The 21,295-nt window shown below is 42.5% G+C and overlaps 1 protein-coding gene across 13 annotated transcripts in view; it reads right to left on the reverse strand.

Annotated features, from left to right (window-relative positions):
- Positions 1-898: 898 nt before the first annotated feature.
- The window catches only part of LOC127583763 (apolipoprotein A-IV-like), a 29,186-nt gene continuing 8,789 nt past the window's right edge, over positions 899-21,295 (reverse strand). For 6 of the 13 annotated variants that reach the window (XM_052040081.1, XM_052040082.1, XM_052040085.1 and 3 more), the window contains 4 exons: positions 14,596-14,778; positions 6,693-6,767; positions 4,585-4,708; positions 899-2,607 (listed from right to left, as the gene is read on the reverse strand). In XM_052040081.1, coding sequence (XP_051896041.1) covers positions 2,082-2,607; positions 4,585-4,708; positions 6,693-6,767; positions 14,596-14,778 — 908 coding nt within the window. In that variant the 3' untranslated portion in view covers positions 899-2,081. Of the gene's footprint in view, positions 2,608-4,584; positions 4,709-6,692; positions 6,768-14,595; positions 14,779-20,116; positions 20,797-21,295 lie in introns of those variants that run through there. The other 7 variants (XM_052040089.1, XM_052040091.1, XM_052040088.1 and 4 more) reach the window with 2 other exon arrangements.

Genomic DNA, 21,295 nt, shown 5'->3' on the forward strand with positions numbered 1-21,295 from the left:
TCCAGTCCATCACAAAAATCAGCCTCTCCTCCACTGACTCCCTCTGCACTTCCCACTGCCTTGAGAAAGCAGCCAACGTAATCAAGGATCCCTCCCACCCTAGTTATTCTCTCTTGTCCCCTCTCCCATTGGGCAGAAGATAAAAAATCTTAAGAACATGTACCACCAGGATCAAGGACAGCTTCTACTCTGCTGTTATAAGACTCTTGAACAGACCTCTCATATGATAAAGATGACCTCTTGATCTCTCAATCCACTTTGTCATGGCCCTTGCACTTTATTTGTTTACCTACACTGCACCCCTCTCCCATTGGGCAGAAGATAAAAAATCTTAAGAACATGTACCACCAGGATCAAGGACAGCTTCTACTCTGCTGTTATAAGACTCTTGAACAGACCTCTCATATGATAAAGATGAACTCTTGATCTCTCAATCCACTTTGTCATGGCCCTTGCACTTTATTTGTTTACCTACACTGCACTTTCTCTGCAACTCTAAAACTATATTCCGCATTCTCTTTTTTTCCTTTTGTACTACCTTGATGTACTTATGTATGGAATGTTCTGTCTGGATGGCATGCAAACAAAAAGCTTTTCACTGTATGCCTCTACAGGTAACAATAATAAACCAATTTCCAATACCAATTACCAACTTTATTCAAAGAGAAGGGAAGCATTCTCTGGTTTCCTGATGTCGATATTTAGTGTGAATCCAACAACATTGGTCGCTTATATTAGTGCTGTTCATGGGACTTGGCTGTGACTAAATTAGTTCTGGCAAATTCTGCATTACAACACCTCAAAAATATGAATTGATTGGAAAGTATTTTGGGGCACTGAAAAGTGCCATATAAATGTGAGCCTTTCGCTAAAAGATTACATCATGATGGGCTGGAACTTGTGGTGGAATCATGGCAAAACTTTAATCACATTGTCAATGTCCTCTGAAACTTACAGCTACTTACATAGAACATAGAACACAGAACATAGAACATAGAACAGTACAGCACAGGAACAGGGCCTTCAGCCCACAATGTTGTGCTGAACTAATCAAATACTTCTGAAGTCTGCATTGGGCTGTTAAATACAGAAATTGTAAATGCCGTCAATAAAACTCTGCTCCTCTACAGGACATAACCAACACGGTAATCCATGTGGAAATACTGACTTAATGCACATTTCAACCAGTTATGCACTATTCTCACAATAAAAACTGCCGCAAATGTTGTCCTCCTGAAAGAGGCATGACTGAGTTTTTAATGACATATTGAGATAAAATTCCTTTTGAACAACTTCTGCCCTTAAAGGCCTAATTTTAGAAGTGTTAATGCTTATTTCCTGAAAATAACATTTACAACTTCTACTTACTCTTCACTACGTCATTTTCCTTGCTTTTTTCCCTTCCTAAATAGTGAGGCAGAGAGGTCTGAAGAAGACATTTTGAAACTTAGGACCTTGGCAGGTGAAGGCATGATTGTCAATGGTGGAGTCATTAAACTCAGGAATACTCAGGAGGCCAGAATTGGAGCAGTGTAGCTTTCACAGAGGGTCATTGGGCTGATGAAAATTACAGAGATACAAGGGTGAGTTCAGGAAACCACATTCCACATATCAGGCTTGAAAATTTTAATTAGTGACTTCAAAATCATTACTTTCTACAAATAAATACATTCTAACAGTTATCAATAACTATAAACAGAGACATGGTATTTTGTATTCCAAAGCAACTCCACATTTCTAGGACACAGTTCAGCTAAGTATTTTTCTATTTCTTTTAGTCTCTAACTGCTGCTGGTGGAAGTTCGGCAAAGCTGAGGGCTGACACTGAAGGTTCTGCTGATTGATGTTTGCACTTGGGGACAACTCTCTTTTGCGTCTGCTCCACATTCTTGTTGCCTTCTTTATAGGGACTGCTGGTCTGATCTATTGGTTGATGTTGTTGCTGAGATCTTTGTATGATGTACGATTGCAGATTTTGTTTCATGCTTTCAACACTTGTGAGGTTTGCTTTCAGTTAGTTCACTGAAGTTATGGAACCACTTTTTGTACTATGAGTCTCTCTCATTCTTACCTTTGTATTCTCAATACTTGGAACAACCTTTCTGGGCCATTTCACTAGCCAGTTGGCTCACCTTGCTCATGCTATCTTTGATAAGGGGAATCATCTTATTGAGCAGCTCCTGGAAGGCCTGGTCAAACTTGTTCCGGATCTCCTCATCATTGCCAGTCATGCTCCGGTTTTTTGCATTTCCAATGTTTTTCTGTTGCATTTGCTCAGTGAACAGACTCAGCACATCCCTCACATCCTCTGTGCTCTCCTGCTTGGCCTTAAGAACCTTGTTGTAGGGACTCAATGTCTGCCGCAGTTGGTCAGTGTTGTTGTCCTGTTGTCGGCTGAGTGCTTCAGCATTGGGTGTCAGCTTTTGAGTAAGTTCTTCAACGTCCTCGCTGATCTTCTTATGCATGCTATCAATGGCACCTGAGAGCTTCTCACTCAGGTCACCCAGCTGCTGTACGACCTGCAGTTGAATGGCCTCTGCTCTCTCTGACATTCTTGTTTCAAAGCCGTCTGCAAGGGGAGTCCGGCCAGGGTTAGCCTTTGTGATGCTGGAAGAACCAACGAGAATAGGGGATGAATTTGAAAGCTGGATATCGAAAAGACAGTTTGCTTGTAAGTTTCCTGCTAACTGGACTCTTAGCAAAGATTCAGAGCATAATGGAGAATGAGATAAGATAAGCAAAGAAACCTAAACACCTCCCACAGTTAGTGCCTGCGATGAGAGTTTGGTGATAGACACATAGAAACATAGAAAATAAGAGGTGAAATAAGTCACTTGGCTCCAAAATGAGCCCACAATTTAATATGGTCATTGCTGATTGCCTATCTCAATAACATATTCCTGCTCTCTCCTTGGAAGCCTTTTGTGTCTAGAACCTATCTCCTTCTTAAATATATTCACCTCTGTAATATAAACTCAGTGACCTCCAGTGCCTTTTGTGTACTGAATTCTACAAGTTCATCAAACACTAAGGGAAGAATTTCTCTTCATCTCAATCCCGAATGTCTTAATGACTAATGTCTTAATGTCAGGATATGACTGAGACATCCCTCCTCCCCAATTCCCTCCCCCACCCCATTCGACCCCCTCAGCCACAGGAAGCATCCTCCTTGCATTCAGTCTATAAAGACATGTTAAAACTTTGCATGTTTCAATGAGATCCCTTTCTATTTTTCTAAACTCCAGAGAACATAATTGACCCAATTTCTCCTCAGATGACAGTCCTGCCATCCTGGGAATCCATCCAGTAAACCTTTGCTACATGCTGATAATAGCCTATGGCTCCCAATATACAATGTTCCCAAATGTAATTTTACCAAAACCTTGTACAGCTGCAGCAAGACAGCCTTCTTCCTGTACTCAAAACCTCTTGTAATGGAGCCCAATATACCATTTGCCTTCTTAACTGTTAGCTTTATCTGCATGTTTGCTTCTAGTGACTGGTGTACGGGAAAATCCAGGTCCCGTTGCACATTAACACTTCCCAAGCTATCACTATTTAAATAATAATCTGCCTTTGTGTTTTTGCACCAAAGTGGATAACTTCACACCATCAATGTTACATTGCATTTACCATGTATTTGCCCACGCACTTAACTTGTCTAAATTGGCTTGAAAGCTCATTGCATCCTCCTGACAACTCACTATCCCACTCAGTTTCATGTTGTTGCAGACTCAGAAATATTACATTCAGTTCCCTCATTCAAATCATGAACATATATTGTGAATAGTTGGGGCCCAAGCACTGATCCCTGTGGTGTCACCTCTGTTCCCCACTCTGCTTCCGGTCTGTCATATAACCTTCAATCCTTGCAAGTATGTTACCCCCAATCCCATGTGGTTTAATTTTGCACAGTAGCCACTTACATGGGACTTTATCAGAGGCCTTAAGAAAATCCAAATACACCACGTCCACTGGTTCTCCCTTGTCTACTCCACCAGTTACAGCCTCAAAAACTCCAGTAGGTTTGTCATACTTGATTTCCCTTCCATAGGTGCATGATGACTTTGTTTAATCCTGGCTGGGTTGTCTCAGGGATCAGAGTCTCAGGATTTAAGGTAAAACATTAGGACTGGAAAGAGGATAAATTTCTTCACTCAGAAGGCAGTGAATTTGTAGAATTCACTACCAGAGACGGCTGTAGAGGCTAAATCACTGAATATATTTATGAAGGAGACAGTTAAATTTCTGGAAACAATAGGCAACAGTGGATATGGGAAGAGAAGAGGACTACACTGTTGAGATAGGAGATAAATCATGATTGTATTGAATGACAGAGAAGGCTCAAAGGGCCTAATGGCCTAGTCCAGTTAACACCCGTTAACCATTGTTTAGCCTCTGTCTAACTACCATCTGCAGTGCATCACCTTCCACTCAACAACCCTGGTGCTGGTTCAGTTCATCAGTTTTCTGTTGATCAGCCAATTGATACTTGGAACTAATGTGCCAACTTTTTTTGTCATTTTGAACCACCTGACAGGATCCCAGCCTGTACTAACAACCCACCTCACACCTGGTACTCACATGTGTCGTTGGTTAATATTCAAGCCCTGGCGCAGGTCTGCACTGCCTTTGGCATCGTTGTTCAATTGGCTGATGCAGTCCCTCAAGGCATTTCGAAACTGATCTCTGTCATCGGCCCATAAGCCTTCAGGGTGGAAGGAAATGGGAGGAATAGAGAAGGTACTCATGAGAAAGATTCAATGAATCTACAGTTTACTTCACTGACAAGTGGTTTGTAGTAGTTCAAGAAGTGGCCTGATAACTTCATGGAGCCAAGGCCCTCTGCATTACAAGGCAGCTGGTGAGATACCATTATGATTTGCGCTGCAGGTTTCCATACAATTCTGTATTCTGGCTATTGGACAGTCACATGCATGTTGTTTGATGGTATACTGAGAGAGGCAGCTTGGACGGACACTAAGACAAAATAATTTAACTTCAGTGGAGGTGTTAAACACACAATATTATATTGACCACTTGCAAAATTCCCATCTACTATATAGTTGCCCTCTTAATATTCATGTGTTGTATACCCAACTGTTATACTCCCAACTGTTATTTACTTACTTGGTTAGTACCCACTTGTTAGTCACTTAGTATTTGCTCATTATACACCCAACTGTTACATACGTTTGCCCATTTAGGACCCTTCTGTTAAATACCTGTCTGTTGTATTTTGCTTTTTTAATACTCACCAGTCATACACCTACCTACCTGTTACTCAACAACCTGTGATGCACCTGCCTGTTATACACCAGGTGCATAATGCCCATATCTACCTATTATTCACCTACTCTTTTTGCATCCACCTGTTATACACTTGCATGTAAAAGAATAACCAGTTGTATGTTTTCCTATCATACACTGAGTTATTAAATACAATCTCACTGTACACCTGCCCATGGTACAGTTACCATTTGCGTGCCTGGCTTGATGCATTATATTGAAGGAGACTGAACTGGATATCAGGGTTTATGTAACATTTCATACCACTGTTTTTCAATGCTGCCCAGGATGAATTTCTGCTCCTGACCTTGACATCTGGGATCTGAACTTGATATATCTGCCACCTCAACTAATTATTCACAAAGGATTTTACACAATGAAAATTGATGGTCCTTTACACCATGGAAAGTAACGTAGCTACTCTTAATCCTGTCCCCATTGATTTACAGAAGTGACAGACAGCAGGGACAATGGTACTAATTCAGATTAAGGGATTTTCCTGACCTTCAAAACAGGTTATTATGATCAATTGCAAATGTCGCCTTGGATGGAACTAGAAACCAGCTGGTGTTATGACAGTGACTTGCTGTCTACATGTACATTACACACGAACCCATTACACAGTGCTGGCTGGTGGCATCCCGGGTATGGGGACAGGGAGATCAGGGTATGGAGAAGACAAACGAAAGGACAGGTTAATGGAATGGAGTGGGGATGAGGTGTTGTGGACAAGCAGAATGGGGCAGGATCATGGTGAAAGGGTAATGGAGACTTGACGCTGGAGACAGGGAGAGTGTTAGACAATGGGAAACAAAACAAGAGATAAAGGACAATGGTGAAACGACAATCAGGAAAAAGGAGGGTATGGAGGAAGGAGAGAGGGCTATGGGAACTGGATGATGGTGAAAGAGTGATGGGAGTATGGTGATAAGGACAGATGGTGAGAAAAGCTGGGCCAGTATGATGGGAAAGAGCAGAAATTGTGGAAAAAGATGGAGGGGAAGGTAACAATGGCAGCGTAATGGGGACCACATGGTGGAACAGGAGGAGACAGGGAAATGGGAACAGAATGATGGGTCAGAGTGATGATCATAGTGGAGATGAAGCATCGAGGACTGGTTGGGGACGCAGTGATGATAAGGGAATGTTGGAGGGACAATGAGTGGGAGGGGGTAATGGGGTGGGTCAATAGGGATGGGAATACAGGGAGAGGAAGGTGGAGAGAGCAATAGGGACAGGGCAATGAGGATGGAGAGATGGTGACAGTAATTGCAACGGGGTATTGGGACAGAGTGAAAAGGTAAGTTTTGACCCATTTTCTAATGGTTTTGAGACTGGTACCAAAGCCCAGCTTCAGATCAGGCACCAACCCAAATAATCAGAGGAAAATAAAATATACCAACCTGAGACTGTGAGGATGATCGAAATCATAACAGTTGTCTTGATTATCATGGTGGATGTTTCAAGCTGTGAACAATCTCCGAATGGAAAAGAAAACCCGAGTTTTATTCATATTTAACTTCTAAAGCTCTACCAAATTTTATTCGGTCTCTTTGTAGTTTCACACTAGAGTTACTCATTTACACTTTGATGTTTTTGACCTTGTTAATGAGAATTTGTTGACCTATAAATGTAATCCCATTACCATTTGGACTAATATAAATTTCAGTAACAAAGGCACTGGAGGGAAACAGTTAAACCTGTCCTAAAGTTTTCAACACATTTACCTTAAACTTTTATTGAATAAATTCCAGATCCACACATAATCCCAAAAGACAAAACCCTCACTCATTCACACACGCTGTAGAATCCAATGGATCTAACTCCTTCCCATTCAAGACTAACAAAGGATCCAGGAGCAAACTAAATATAAACACAATACACTCTTGGACCAGAGAGATTGTCAAATATAAAGAGCAGGTAAGTAAATCCTTAGGTGCTGAAAGCTGAAGTTCAACATGTGGTGGGTGGAAATAGCACAGGAAAATCCAGGAATTGACCAATAACCACAACATGCCTGGACTTTTCAGTGCGGTCAAAACATCTGTGACTCAAACAGCTAAGGGGTCCACCTTGCTCAGAGGCAAGAATACAGGAGTGCTTATCAAGAACTGAGAAGCAGTCAGTGCCTATTGGAAGGGACACCTCAAAGGACCCTTCAATCAAGCTTCTCTGTCTGATATGCATTCTGTACTGCTCAATCCACCATGAAATCTGTGTTAGCCCCACCCAGCACACAGCTGAAAATGCCATCTATCTGGTAAAGAATAATGAGGCCTTGGGAGGGGACAAAATACCAGCTGAAGTACTAAAGCATGTTGGAAACGTGTTTTGGCACAAAATCATGACATTATCTCTCTTATCCAGGAAGAGAAGAGCACATCAGAGATGATGTAATTGTGCCCATCTTCAAGAAAGGAGACAGGTCTGACTGTGATATCTACTCTCCCTTCTCCTGCCAGAAGGAAGTCATTGCAGGGATTCTTCTCAACCATCTGCACCTGGTGGCAAGAGAATTCCTCCCAGAAGGAAATTGTGGATTCTGCCTACCCAGAGGTACATTGGGCATGACCTTCACCACACAACAAATCTAGGAAAAAAAAGAAGACAATTTCAAGGTTCTGTCAACCGAGAGAATTACTGAGAATCCTACTCAAATTTGTCTGTCTACAGAGAGTCATTACCATTCTACATCTGCTATACAATTACGTGCAAGCCGTGATCCAAATCAAAGGGCCCAGCACAGATCTGATCTCAATGCAAAATGAGACCAAACAAGGCTCTGTCACCATTCCCCCTTGTGAACCTTTTCTCTGCAATGTTGCCCTTCCAACAATCTTCCAGTTGGACTGTAATTACTCTACAGGACAAGTGGAACATTGTTCAGCTTTTGTCACCTCTGCTCCAGGAGCAATAGGTTAAATGCAAACATTGTAGACATTGCTGAGCTCCAAATCATCATTAACTCTTTCTCTGAAGTGTACAAGAGGATGGGCCTTGAAAGATAAAGGTCCTCTGTCAAGCAGCCATTACATTACACTGCTCCACAATAGTCAAGATCTGTGGTGAGATCCTGGAAAATGTGGATTCCTTATATCTTAGGAGTCATCTATCGATTCCCATGCACCACACAGCTTTTCACTGACTGAGGGAAAAGGTGATCAAAGACCAAGAACTTCAACCTGGCACCAAGCTCATGAGTCACCAAACAGCAATGATCCCAACTCTCCTGCATGTTCTGGCAACATGGAGAACCTACAGTAGGAGGAGTGCAACCAACTCTGTGTCCACAAAAGATTCTCAATGCAGGCGAACTGATGCCAGCATCCTTTTTCCGGCCAACATCGTCAGCAACAGCACTCTGATCACGTTCCACCAGCTCGGGTGACATTGTCCTTTTGCCTGATACCAGGCTCCCCAAACAAAGGACTCTGGTCCAAGATCTGCCACAGGTAAATATTTTCAGGAAACAGAGAACATGTTTCAAGAACTTTCTTAACATACCCTTGGAAAAAATTGTAACATTCGTTCCAATTCACGTCCACCCTTCACCTGTGGCCGGTTGAAATCGAAAAGGAAGTATATTGTGAATAAGTCGCTGCTGCTGAGCTCAGAGAGTCTGTGCAGCACAACAGGAGTGCGTGGAGGGCACGTGCAAACAGCAGGAGCACACAACATCCCAAACCACCCACCCTCTGCACAGAGACCACAAGGTCCACATTTGCCTTAGGAACCACCTCAGAACCAACATCCTCAATCCTGAGGGACTGCCTTAGAAGAAGAATTGAATGATGCAACAAGGAGTTCCTGCTTCATTTGTATTGCCACCAAATAAAACTTGGCTCTTCTTAAAAGACTGCCCTTTAAACTCTCTGCTAAGCCTCAAAAGGAATAATTACACACTCCCAATCTGTCTGTAACATGCGGTGTAACTGTTTCTGTTGCCCATGTAAATGTGAAACCCCTGTACATTTCTGGGGTTGTAGCAGCCTGACTCTCAGCTGATGCACTCAATGCCCCATCAGCTCAGTTCCTCCTGAGGCTCTGTATCCCATCTTAGACCCTCACCCTGAATTATATCAACCACCGAAGAAAGCAGGTCTCCACACATTGGACTGAGCCTGATACTGAGAGGTCAACAACTCACTGCTAATGTGTCTCCCTCAGTACAGCTCCAACTCTTCCCTTGGGGAAAACACTGCCGTAACTCCCCTTTCCCCACTGCCTTGCCTGCCACTGAAAGGAAACAGATCTCCATGTCAGCCAATTATGTGATATCCATGAAGAAGGAATCATTTAAAGGAGGTCTCCTTGTTGCAATGTTAAACTAATGAACAATTCCCAGCAAGTAAATTCAAAGGGAAAAAATTCCTATAGCTGGGATAAGTTTGAGTGATTTTAATTGCTACATGGCCCAGCAAAAATTTCATCACAGTCAGATTTAGCTCGGGAGAGCATTTTTTGCATCAATTTTCCAGAGAGCAGTGATTTTTACACAGTCATACAAAGAATTTGTCTTTTATTTTAAGGGAGTCACGGTATTTTACAGCCCATGACATTTTGCTGAAGCGCAGTCACCATAGGAAATGCCACAGCCAACTTGTAAATAGAAAACTAACAAAGCCAACATGATTGGGGGTTAGATATTGGCCAGGACACCAAGTAGACATCTCAAATCTCAATCATAGGATCCTTTATGCTCAGCTGAGAGGACAGGCATAGCCTTTATTTAACATCTCAGCCAAAAGACAACCCCTGAGATGGTGCAGCAATCTCCATCCTTGCCAGTAGCAGCAAAGGACTATCATTTGGGGTACAGGCTGCAGAAGGTCTTGGATCCACAATCTTCTGATTCAGAGTCAAATGGATTATCCACTTGACATTAAAAGGATTGACATGGATGCAATTCGCAATACAATGAGAGCATTGTATTGGTGACTGAGAAATCATGATGCAAAGTGGCCTATCAGGGTGCAGCTGATACATTTGAGTTGGTACAGATAAACAGCCACAGGTTAATTAGATTAACCAAATAGACGATAGAATCAATTGTGATTTATTCTGAATCATTTTAGCATTTGGCCATTGATGACATACAGGGAAAAGAATGATTGAGTTAGAGTGTTCATACCAACGACTGCATGGACCTTTGACCAGGTCCAGCCTAGCAGTATAGTCAGTGAAGTCAAAGCCTTTGAATCAGAAGTTTGGGGATTCAAACCTAACTCTTTCCTGACAAATATCCCCTGAAACAGACATTTTACTTTGAGCTCTGTCACAGCAAGAGGTTACCAGAAGAGAAAGGAAATATTTCAAGGATGTTCTCAGAATTTCCCTGAAAAATATAACATCCTCAGCAGTTCAGGGGAATCTCTGGTCAGGACCACTCAAAATGGAGAGTGAGCTTCTAGGGTGGTGCTGAGAACCTTGAGATGCTTGATTGGGAGAACATGGAAATCTAGAGAACAAAGCAAAAGGAAGTCATCACCTCCCATACCACCCACCTTCTGCTCCAGAGTCTGTAGGTCCAATTTGACCCATCTACCAATCCAGGACCCAATGAATTAGAGGGAAAGCAACTCATCCTTGACCTGAGAGATTGCCAAAGAAGAAAGGAGAAGATAGGTCATGAGCTCATAACCTAGAACCTGTGAAGGGATCATTGCTTTGGGAAGGTGCTTTATTCTGGATGAAAACCTAAACTTATGTCCCTTTTACTTACTTAGGTGAAATCAAGACGTTCCATGACAGGAGATGAGGAGCAGAGTCTTCCTAGAAGTACACATTAATTGTTGTTTGTGTGGCCATACTATGTTCCCTATATAGTGGGCTGCTGAAGGTAACACTCTTATTAACCAGTCTGCTCATCTTCCTGAACCCCTGGTTAAGCCAAGTCATGTGCCCTACATCCTGAGAGGTTAGAGGTGAGAGGAGCACTGTTCACTCTAATCACCAGCCAGAGATAGAAAATATAATTTAAAAGTTGATAGCATGTATTCCAAAAGGCCAAGTTGTGCTTATGCACCTGGCAGAATTCTTTGATGAGGTAATGAGAAAGGCAGATTTGGAGTTTCAGAAGACCTTTGAGAAAGCACCTCAGAGAAGAATCGTGGCAGATGTTATGTTATGTGGGTGCATACAAAAACACAGCTGATTGAATAGAAAATTGAATAAAAAACAAAAAACAGAGTTGGGGCTGAAGAACCACTTTCAGATTTTTTCAGAAAGATGGAAAGTTGTGTTCTTCAAGGACCAGTGTTGGGAAATCTGTTGTTCATAATTTACATTCACAATTTAGACTTAGGAGGAAGTGATGCCAATGAGAGAGCAACTAACACTAGGAAAGGTGCAACCTAATACACAGAGACATCTGAAAACTTGCAGACTTGGTTATCAAGTGACAAATCAACTTTAACAGAGATAAATGTGAGCTGAAGTACTTTGGTAACAAAAGTAGAAATATCATGTACAATATAGAAAATAAGAAATTACAGGTAGGGAAATAATGAGATCTGGACAACTGGGAGAACAGATCTGTAAAAATAGCATTCTAGCTATAACATATTTACAATGCTATCAAGAACACTTGAGTTTATTTCAAGGGGTACTGGATTGTAAAGCAGTAAAGTTGTATCAAACTTTTAAGGAAGTTGGCCAGGGTGTACTTAGACTACCATAAAGTATTATGTCTCTGTATTATAAAAAGAATGTAGAAACCTTGAAAGAAGTGCATAAAACAATTTACAAAGATTTCACCAGAATTCATGGGTTGAGTTATTGAGAAAGACTAATGTGGGGGTGTGCCTCTTAGGAAGAGACTGACCTGATTTAGGTCTTCAAAATGATGCAGCAACTAAAATACATTTACAGGGGAATAATAGTATTTTTTCTACTGAAGAAATTCAAAAATTTCAGTCAAAACATAGCTCATCCTGTGCCAGTGTGTGTCATGGTCAAACCATGGAATCAATCATTCAGCTCGTTCAATGCTGGTTCAGACTGCAAAGCCCCACAACCCTTGAATGAATAAATCAATACCCCGGCCCCACTCCTGTTTCTCAATAATGTTAGGTGAAAAGTACACATGACTTTACTGAGCTGCAGTGATTGGCAGTTAAAGGGGAGTTAAATGAAAGAAAATATTGCAAATCTTTTCCTATGTTTACATACGCAGGACATATGTAGAAAAAGTGTGTGTTAGGCAACAACCCTACACTCAAAGAGGTACATCCATAGACATTTACTCACAGAGAAAGAAAGGCAAACACACACACACACACACACACACACACACACACACACACACACACACACACACACACACACACACACACACACACACACACACACACACACACACACACACACACACAGATTATTTGGGGATTAATCTGTTGTTTAAAGCCCAATGTTGTGTTCACAAGACCATGACTGTTACTTAACCAGACACAAAGTGTGCTGTGCCTGTCTATTGAGTTAGAAATAGGAAGGCAGAACCAAAGTCCACATCCTGGAACAGAATGGTTCATTTTGCACCTCTCGCAGTGAGTTCAATGAATTTCATGATAGATGTACGGACAATAATTAAAACATTTTGATCAGGAAGTGCCTGTGTTAATTATAGTGGAGTTTTTATATCAAACTTACAGCAGTTAACTTAAGAAACTCACTGCGCCTTTAAATGTATTTAAAGGATGAGGAAGGATATAGAAGATTTCACACAGAGGTATTGTCCCCTCCTTCACTCTGTCTGCTTATCAGAGTGATTGTTTCAGGGATAACCAAGTGAACATGCTTCAAATATTAGCCTAGTTCATAATATCTTCTGACTCTACAAGATAAGCTTACGTTCCAACAGGATCACTGGTGGACTATGACAGCAGCTATGGCTGACCCAAAGACAATTGTAGATTTGCTACCACTGCCCTGACAGAGACTGCAGGATTCAGTTTTAGACCTTCCTGTTCTGAATGATTCAGTTCTGTGGAGCTACAGGAGAAGACATTTTTATGGGGCCACAGTCAAAATAGTTTGTATTTCTTAACTGATTCATCATCCCATCTCTCAGGGTGTCAAACATTGTCACCTTCTTACAGTGAGTTTTGTGGTTGAGGCATAATCTTTGACAATTCAGTGCCAGAGAAGGAGTTTGGCAAATATCTGAAGTTAATTCCAACCTTGTCCGGGTTCTCAATGAACAGTGTGGGAAAAAAGCCAGAGCAAATGGTGGAAATACACAACAAACCAAGCAACATCTGTGACAAGTTCTGGTGAAAGACCATCAACCTGAAACATTAACTTAATTCTTGTCCCCACCTTCTGGGTATTTCTGGCATACTTGTTTCAAGCATTCAAAGTACTTTGATTTGGATACACAAAGCATGTCTTAGGTAATGATGATCCTGTAAAATCTTAACAAGACCACTCTTGGAGGACTGTGTGCAAAATTGGTCTTCACACCAGTCGCTGAGGTTTAGTCTTCACCAAGATGTTGCCTGGGGTGAGGTAACACAAATCTTACTTACTGACTACAACACAGAAAGAAGCTTTTCAGCCCATCTGGTCTATGTCAGCTCCCAGCAGAGCAATCCCATCAATTCCATTCCTTCTGATGTTATTGCCCTAACTTATTCTCTCTCACATACTCATAACTTCCCCCTTGTGATTCCTTTGCCCCCTAGCCTACACTAAGGAGCAATTTACAGTAGCCAATTAGCAACCAGCATATCTTTGGAATGTGGCAGGAAACCGGAGCATCTGGGGGGAAATCCCATGCAGTTACAGGGAGAATGTGTAAACTCCACATAGATTGTCCTTAAAGTCAGGATAGAACCCAGAATCTGTGAGACAACAATGTAACTGTAACACTACCATGACAAGGAACAATGCAAACTACGATGGCGATTGTAAAAAGAAGCTATTATGTGTTAATATACTAACAGTACAACAGTATTGGAGATTCACACAGCAACCAACCAATAATTTGGCATAATTTTTCACCCAACCTGAGACGGCTGGCTGCCTACCCTTGTGACGCACTTTTTCTTCCACCATGGTTCTGGGTGTAGTCTTCCCAGCACTTAGGAATGTTATGGTATCGCTTAGGGGTGGCCTCAGTTTGAGTAGCCACAAGTGGCTTTGATACCTAGTGCGTAGATGCAGGGGTTTGATAAGGCATTGAAAATTCTGAATTTGACAGTATAAATAAGAGACTGTTTCCACTTGCAGAAGGATCACTAATCAGAGAACACAAAAAGGCTAATTGTCAAAAGAACGAGAGGTTCAAAAGGGAGCAATATTTTTTACCTGGAGTTGTTAGAATGTCCAACATAAGATTGGTGGGATCAGATTCAAAAGGGAAGTAGGCGGACACAGGAAGACCAGATTTCTGGGTGATGGGAAAGCAACCTACTGGAACTAATTGGGCAGTTTTCCCAAGGGGTGGCATAGGTAGGACAGCTTTGTTCTGTGCTGCATCACTCTGACATCCTAAAGGGGCAGAAAATGACCAAAGTCATTCAAAACAGTCAGAAACCACTTTTTCACACAGAGCGAAAATCTGAAACTCTTGCTTCCATGTGAGGATACTGAGGGTCAATTGCAGCTTTCAGCACTGAGGATAGTGCACCTGGTTGGGTGCTGCAGGACGTGGAGCAAGGAGAGGTAAGTGGGGATCAGTTACAGTCAGTTCTGATGTAACCAGATGGCAGAAGAGGTTTAACTGGGTGAATGGTCCCCTCCTACTCCTGGGTTCCACCACATGGGACCATCTACCAGGATGAGAATTTTAAAGATCGGAGGCTTAAAATGCAGACATAATCATCGATCTGTGTTCTCCCTGATGAATGTTCATAGAATGCTCACTGCTGACTGTGAAGCATACAAACCTCAGAAGGACTTGTCTGCCTCCCAGAGGAGGAGATGAAGCATTACACCTCCACTTCTGAGGTTTTACAGTTTATAATCGTTCTATTCAAATTCTTCTTCCATCTTCGGCAGTCTTTTGGTTTCAAGGATGACTTGCTTTATTCTATTTCCAAATAGTGGACGATACCTGTGTGTGAACTCTTTGAACATGGAGTGACCATTGCACAACCCTACTCAGGGACCTGACAGGGTGGGGTCTGAGTCTAATGGCGAGGGGAACTAAGATGGTTGGAGACTAGGATCTGCTGCACAGACCCTGTACACACACACACACACACACACACACACACACACACACACACACACACACACACACACACCACACATAAGCACACATACACATACGTGCACACACACACACACACACACATCACACATATGCACACATACACATATGCACACACACACATAAGCACACACATAGGTGCACACACACACAACACTCACACATATGTACACACACTCACATTAATGCACACATACTCACACCTACGTATATATAGTCAGCACATAAACAGCTACCTACACATACAGTAAGCACACACAGACACACTCTGACCACAGACACATGCACATATGGACAGCACCATATGCACTCTTGTTTACGATCACTTCCTCAGCCCACCTCCATTGCCTCCACCCTGTTCCCCTCCCTCAGTCTCTTTACATCAGTACCCTCACTCTTATTCTACAACCCCCACCCCCATTCAGCAACCCTCCCTCTCCGCTCCATCCTCCCTGCTTCCCCTTCAACCCACATGCAGACATCCTGTGCAACATTGCAGCCTTTCCCAAAGTGCAGGCTCACATGGTTAGACCAGCCCATGAACAGATGCACAATTAATTTTATATGGCAATGGGGAATTTCTCCAAATAAATATTCAAACGAAAGTCCACATTGCTTGCTGTTATTGTTATTCTGCTGGTTTCGATCCAGTGTAAAAATCTGGGCTCTTCACACTTTGTGGCTAAGATAAAAGGAACTAATTCAAGACACAGGCTTCAGGACCTGCACAGGTTCTCCCCTCTTTGTCTCAGTGCATTTTCTCCACCACTTCAGTGCTAAATCAAGCACAATGCTTCCAGTAGAGTCCTAAGGAAGGGCAGCTTAGTCAGTGAGGCTGTTTTTGAATGAAATTTTAAGCAGAGGCCCCATCTGTCCTTTAAGATGGGTGTAAAAATATCTGTGGCACCATTGAAAGATAATGGGTTATCACTTTTGTCCTGGCCAATATTTATTTTGCAACTAACAGCACTAGAACACATTATTTGGACATATTGTTACTGGGGAAGTTTGTTAAGACCAACTGGCTGCTGTGTACCCTTTGACAATGTTTGTAAAAGTATGTCATAAGCTGCAAAGTGACTGGAATGTACTAAGGTTGTGAAAGGTGTGACATAAGCACAACTCTTGCTTCTCTGACTTTTCCCCCTATAGCTACTGACTCCTGCTCAGGTTTAGTTCCACAGGTAGCCTCTCCTGGTGTCTCCATAGTTAGAGCCCAGTTCTTTCCTCACTATTAAACATTTACTCCATCCACAGTGACTACAATTTGTACTATCTTGTAACAATTTATGCCAAGGCTTTTTTTAATGGCACCTCCCAACCTTGTGACCTTGACAAAGAAAAAGGCAGTAAATACATGGGAATACCATGCTTGCCAAGTTCTCCTCTCAGTCTCACACCAGCCTGATGGGGTAGTATATCATCGTCACTTCATCATTGCTGGGTCTAAACAATGGATCTCCATATCCAACAGCATTGTGTCAGTACCTTCACTGGAAGGACTGTTGGACTTCAAGAAGGTGGCTCACCACCACCTCCTCAAGGGTAATTTGGGATGGGTACCAAACACTGAACACTGACACCCGTATTCTGGAGATGAACAAAAGAAAATTTTATTCCTCTTTCCCCATGGCCTCAAAATGCTTTCTATTTGGATATTTTTCTAAAACAACTAGGTACATAAATGCTTTACTTTATGATGTAACTTTCCTGTTGTGCATTTACAGCCAATCCATCTAATGTTTTCTCAGACACTCGGACTCACACATTTCACAATACATAACTCACTTTTAAATCTAAACCTCCCCTTCCCCTGCTCCCTAAATCACTTCCATCTCATTCCTTGTTCAGTGTACATTCCTCAATCCCATCTTTTCCACTCTGTCAGCTTATTCCTTGCTCCCCCTTTCAATTCATTCCTTATTCCCACTTCAATCCCTCCTTCTAACTCATTTCCTGCTCTATTTCCCAGTCATTTTCAACTTTCTGCTTAATCCTTGCTCTTGCTCATTCCATATTCCCAATAGTCATTGAGTCATAGAGTACTACAGCACAGAAACAGGCCCTTTGGCCCAACTAGTCCACACCGGCCTGGTTTTCTGTCTAGTCCCATCTACCTGCACCTGGACCATATCCCTCCAAACCCCTCCCATCCATGTACCTATCTAAACTTCTCTTAAATGTTACAATTGAACCCGCATCCACCACTTCCACTGGCAGCTCCTTCCACACTCACACCACCCTCTGAGTGAAGTAGTTCCCCCTCAGATTTCCCCTTAAATATTTCACCTTTCACCCTAAACCTATGACCTCTAGTTCTAGTCTCCCCTAACCTGAGGGGAAAAAGCCTGCATGCATTCACCCTATCTATACCCCTCATAATTTTGTATATAAGATCTCCCCTCATTTTCCTGCGCTCCAGGGAATAAAGTCCTAATCTATTCAACCTATCCCTATAACTCAGGTCCTCAAGTCCCTGCAACATCTGTGTAAATTTTCTCTGCACTCTTACAAGCTTATTGATATCTCTTCTGTAGGGAGGTGACCAGAACTGCACATAATACTCTAAATTTGGCCTCACCAACGTCTTGTCCAACTTCAACATAACATCCCAACTCCTGTACTCAATGCCCTGATTTATGGAACATGGAACATGGAACATTACAGCACAGTTCAGTCCCTTCGGCCCACGATGTTGTGCCGATATTTTACCCTGCTCCAAGATCTATCTAACCCTTCCCTCCCACATAGCCCTCCATTTCTCTATCACTTATGTATCTAAGAGTCTTTTAAATGTCCCCAATGTATCTGCCCCCACAACCTCTGCCGGCAGTGCGTTCCACGCACCCACCACTCTCTGTGTAAAAAACTTACCCCTTATACCTTCCTCCAATCACCTTAAAATTATGTCCCCTTGTGTTAGCCATTGTCGCCCTGGGAAAATGTCTCTGATTGTCCACTCGATCTATGCCTCTTGTACACCTCTATCAAGTCACCTCTCATCCTCCTTCACTCCAAAGACAAAAGCCCCAGCTCACTCAATCTATCATCATAAGACATGCAGCATCCTGGTAAATCTCCTCTGCACCCTCCCTAAAGCTTCCACATCCTTCCTATAATGAGGCGACCAGAACTTAGCACAGTACTCCAAGTGTAGTCTAACCAGAGTTCTATAGAGCTGCAACATCACCTCACGGCTCTTGAACTCAATACCCCGACTAATGAAGGCCAACACTCCATACGCCTTCTTAACAACCCTTCTTGAAGGCCAATTTGCCAAAAGCTCTCCTTATGACCCTATCTACCTGTGATGCCACTTCCAAGGAATTATGGATCTGTATTCCCAGGTTCTACTGCACACCTCAGAGCCCTACCATTCACTGTGTAAGTCTTAGCCAGTTTGTCCTTCTACAGTGCAACACCTCACACCTGTCTGCACTAAATTCCATCTGCCATTTTTCAGCCCATTTTCTCAGCTGGTCCAGATCACTTTGCAAGCTTTGATAGCTTTCCTCACTGTCCACTATGCCTCAGTCTTGGTGTCATCCACAAATTTGCTGATCCAGTTTATCACATATTCATCTAAATCATTAATATAGATGATAAATAACAACGGATCCAGCACCGATCCCTGCGGCACACCACTAGTCACAGGTCTCCAATCAGAGAGACAATCATCTACTACCATGGCTTTTCCCCCTAAGCCAACGTTGAATCCAATTAACTACTTCATCCTGAATGCCAAGCAACTTAACCTTCTAGAGCAGCCTCCCATGCGGGACTGTGTCAAAGGCCTTGCTAAAATCCGTATAGACAACATCCACCGCCTTCCCTTCATCAACCTTCCTGATAACCTCCTCAAGAAATTCTATTAGATTGGTTAGACATGACCTGCCACGCACAAAGCCATGTTGACTATTCCTAATCAGGCCCTGTGTGTACCCAAATACTTATATATCCTGTCCCTCAGAATACCTTCCAATAATTTACCCACAACTGACGTCAGGCTCACAGGCCTATAATTTCCCGGCTTTTTCATAGAGCCTTTCTTAAACAACAGAACAACATTAGCTATCCTCCAGTCCTCCGGCACCTCACCAGTGGCTAAGGAAGTTTTAGATATCTCTGCCAGGAGCCTTGCAATTTCTGCACCAGCCTCCCACAAGGTCCGAGGGGATACCTCGTCAGGCCCTGGGGATTTATCCACTCTAATTTGCCTCAGGACAGCAAGCACCTCCTCTTCCATAACCTGGATATAGTCCATGACCTCACTACTCTTTTTCCTCAGTTCTATAGACCCTTGCTATCCTTTTGCCCTTAATGTAGCTATAGAACCCTTTGGATTTTCTTTCACCTTGTCTGTCAGAGCAACCTCATGTCCTCTTTTAGCCTTCCTGATTTCTCTCTTAAGTGTTCTCTTGCATTTTTTATACTGCTCAAGCACCTCACTTGATCCTAACTGCCTATACCTGATATACACCTCCTTCTTTTCCAGGGCCTCAATATCCCTCGATAATCAAGGTTCCCTAAACCTGTTAGCCTTGCCTTTTATCCTAACAGGAACATACAGATTCTGTACTCTCAATATTTCACTCTTCAAGGCCTCCCACTTACCAAGCATGTCTTTGCTGGAAAACAACCAATCCCAATCCATGTCTGCCAGATCTCTTCTGATGCCATCAAAATTGGCCTTCCTCCAGTTTAGAATCTTAACCCTAGGACCAGTCCTATCCTTTTCCATAATTATCTTGAAACAAATGGAATTATGATCACTAGATCCAAAGTATTCCCATACACTCACTTCTGTCACCTGCCCTGTCTCGTTCCCTAAGAGGAGATCCAATATTGTGCTCTCTCTAGTTGGCACCTCTACATATTGATTAAGGAAACTTTTCTGAACACATTTGACAAACTCGATCCCATCCAATCCCTTTCCAGTATGGGAGTCCCAGTCAATATGTAGAAAGTTAAAATCACCTACTATCACAACCTTATATTTTGTGCAACTGTCTTCTATCTCCTGCAAAGTTTCTCCTCTAAATCCCACTGACGATTGGGAGGTCTATAATATAGTCCCACTAACGTGGTCATCCCAGTCTTATTCCTCAGTTCCACCCAAATTGCCTCGGCAGTCGAGCCCTCCAGTACGTCCTCTCTGAGCACCGCCGTGACATTTTCCCTGATGAGTAATGCCACCCCTCCCCCTTTAACACCTCCCCCTCTATCATGTCTAAAACAATGGAACCCTGGAACAGTCCTGCCCCTCCTGCAACCAAGTCTCACTAATGGCTACAACATCATAATTCCACGTACAGATCCATGCTCTAAGTTCATCTGCCTTACCTACAATACTCCTTGTATTGAAATAGATGCAAATCAGAACATTAGTCCCTCCCTTTCAGTTTCCATCTTTGCTTGTAGTCTTAACATCTACTTTCCCCACAGTCTCTCCACTTGCTGACCTGCCGCTCTGGTTCTGATGTTCCAGCTCATTCCCTGTTCCTTTTCTCTGAGCTTATTCTCTGCTGTCAGCTCATTCCCTTCTCTTACTTCCCAAACTCATTTCCTGTTTATACATCATCCCTGGCTCCCTCACGCTCTTCTAAATTGCCAAAAGCATCACAGCTATGAGATACTTAACACTACAAACACTGACCATTGGGAAACAAACTCCTCAAAGTACAGCTGCCATGATTTGTTTGAAGCTCTTTGATTGCCTATCCATTCCTTTAGAATATTTCTGATGTAATTTGTTAAAAATACCCAACTTTCAAATTCACTGCAATTGCCAAT

Source organism: Pristis pectinata, chromosome 27 (genome assembly GCF_009764475.1).
Source record: "Pristis pectinata isolate sPriPec2 chromosome 27, sPriPec2.1.pri, whole genome shotgun sequence".
Classification (NCBI taxonomy): Eukaryota; Metazoa; Chordata; class Chondrichthyes; order Rhinopristiformes; family Pristidae; genus Pristis; species Pristis pectinata.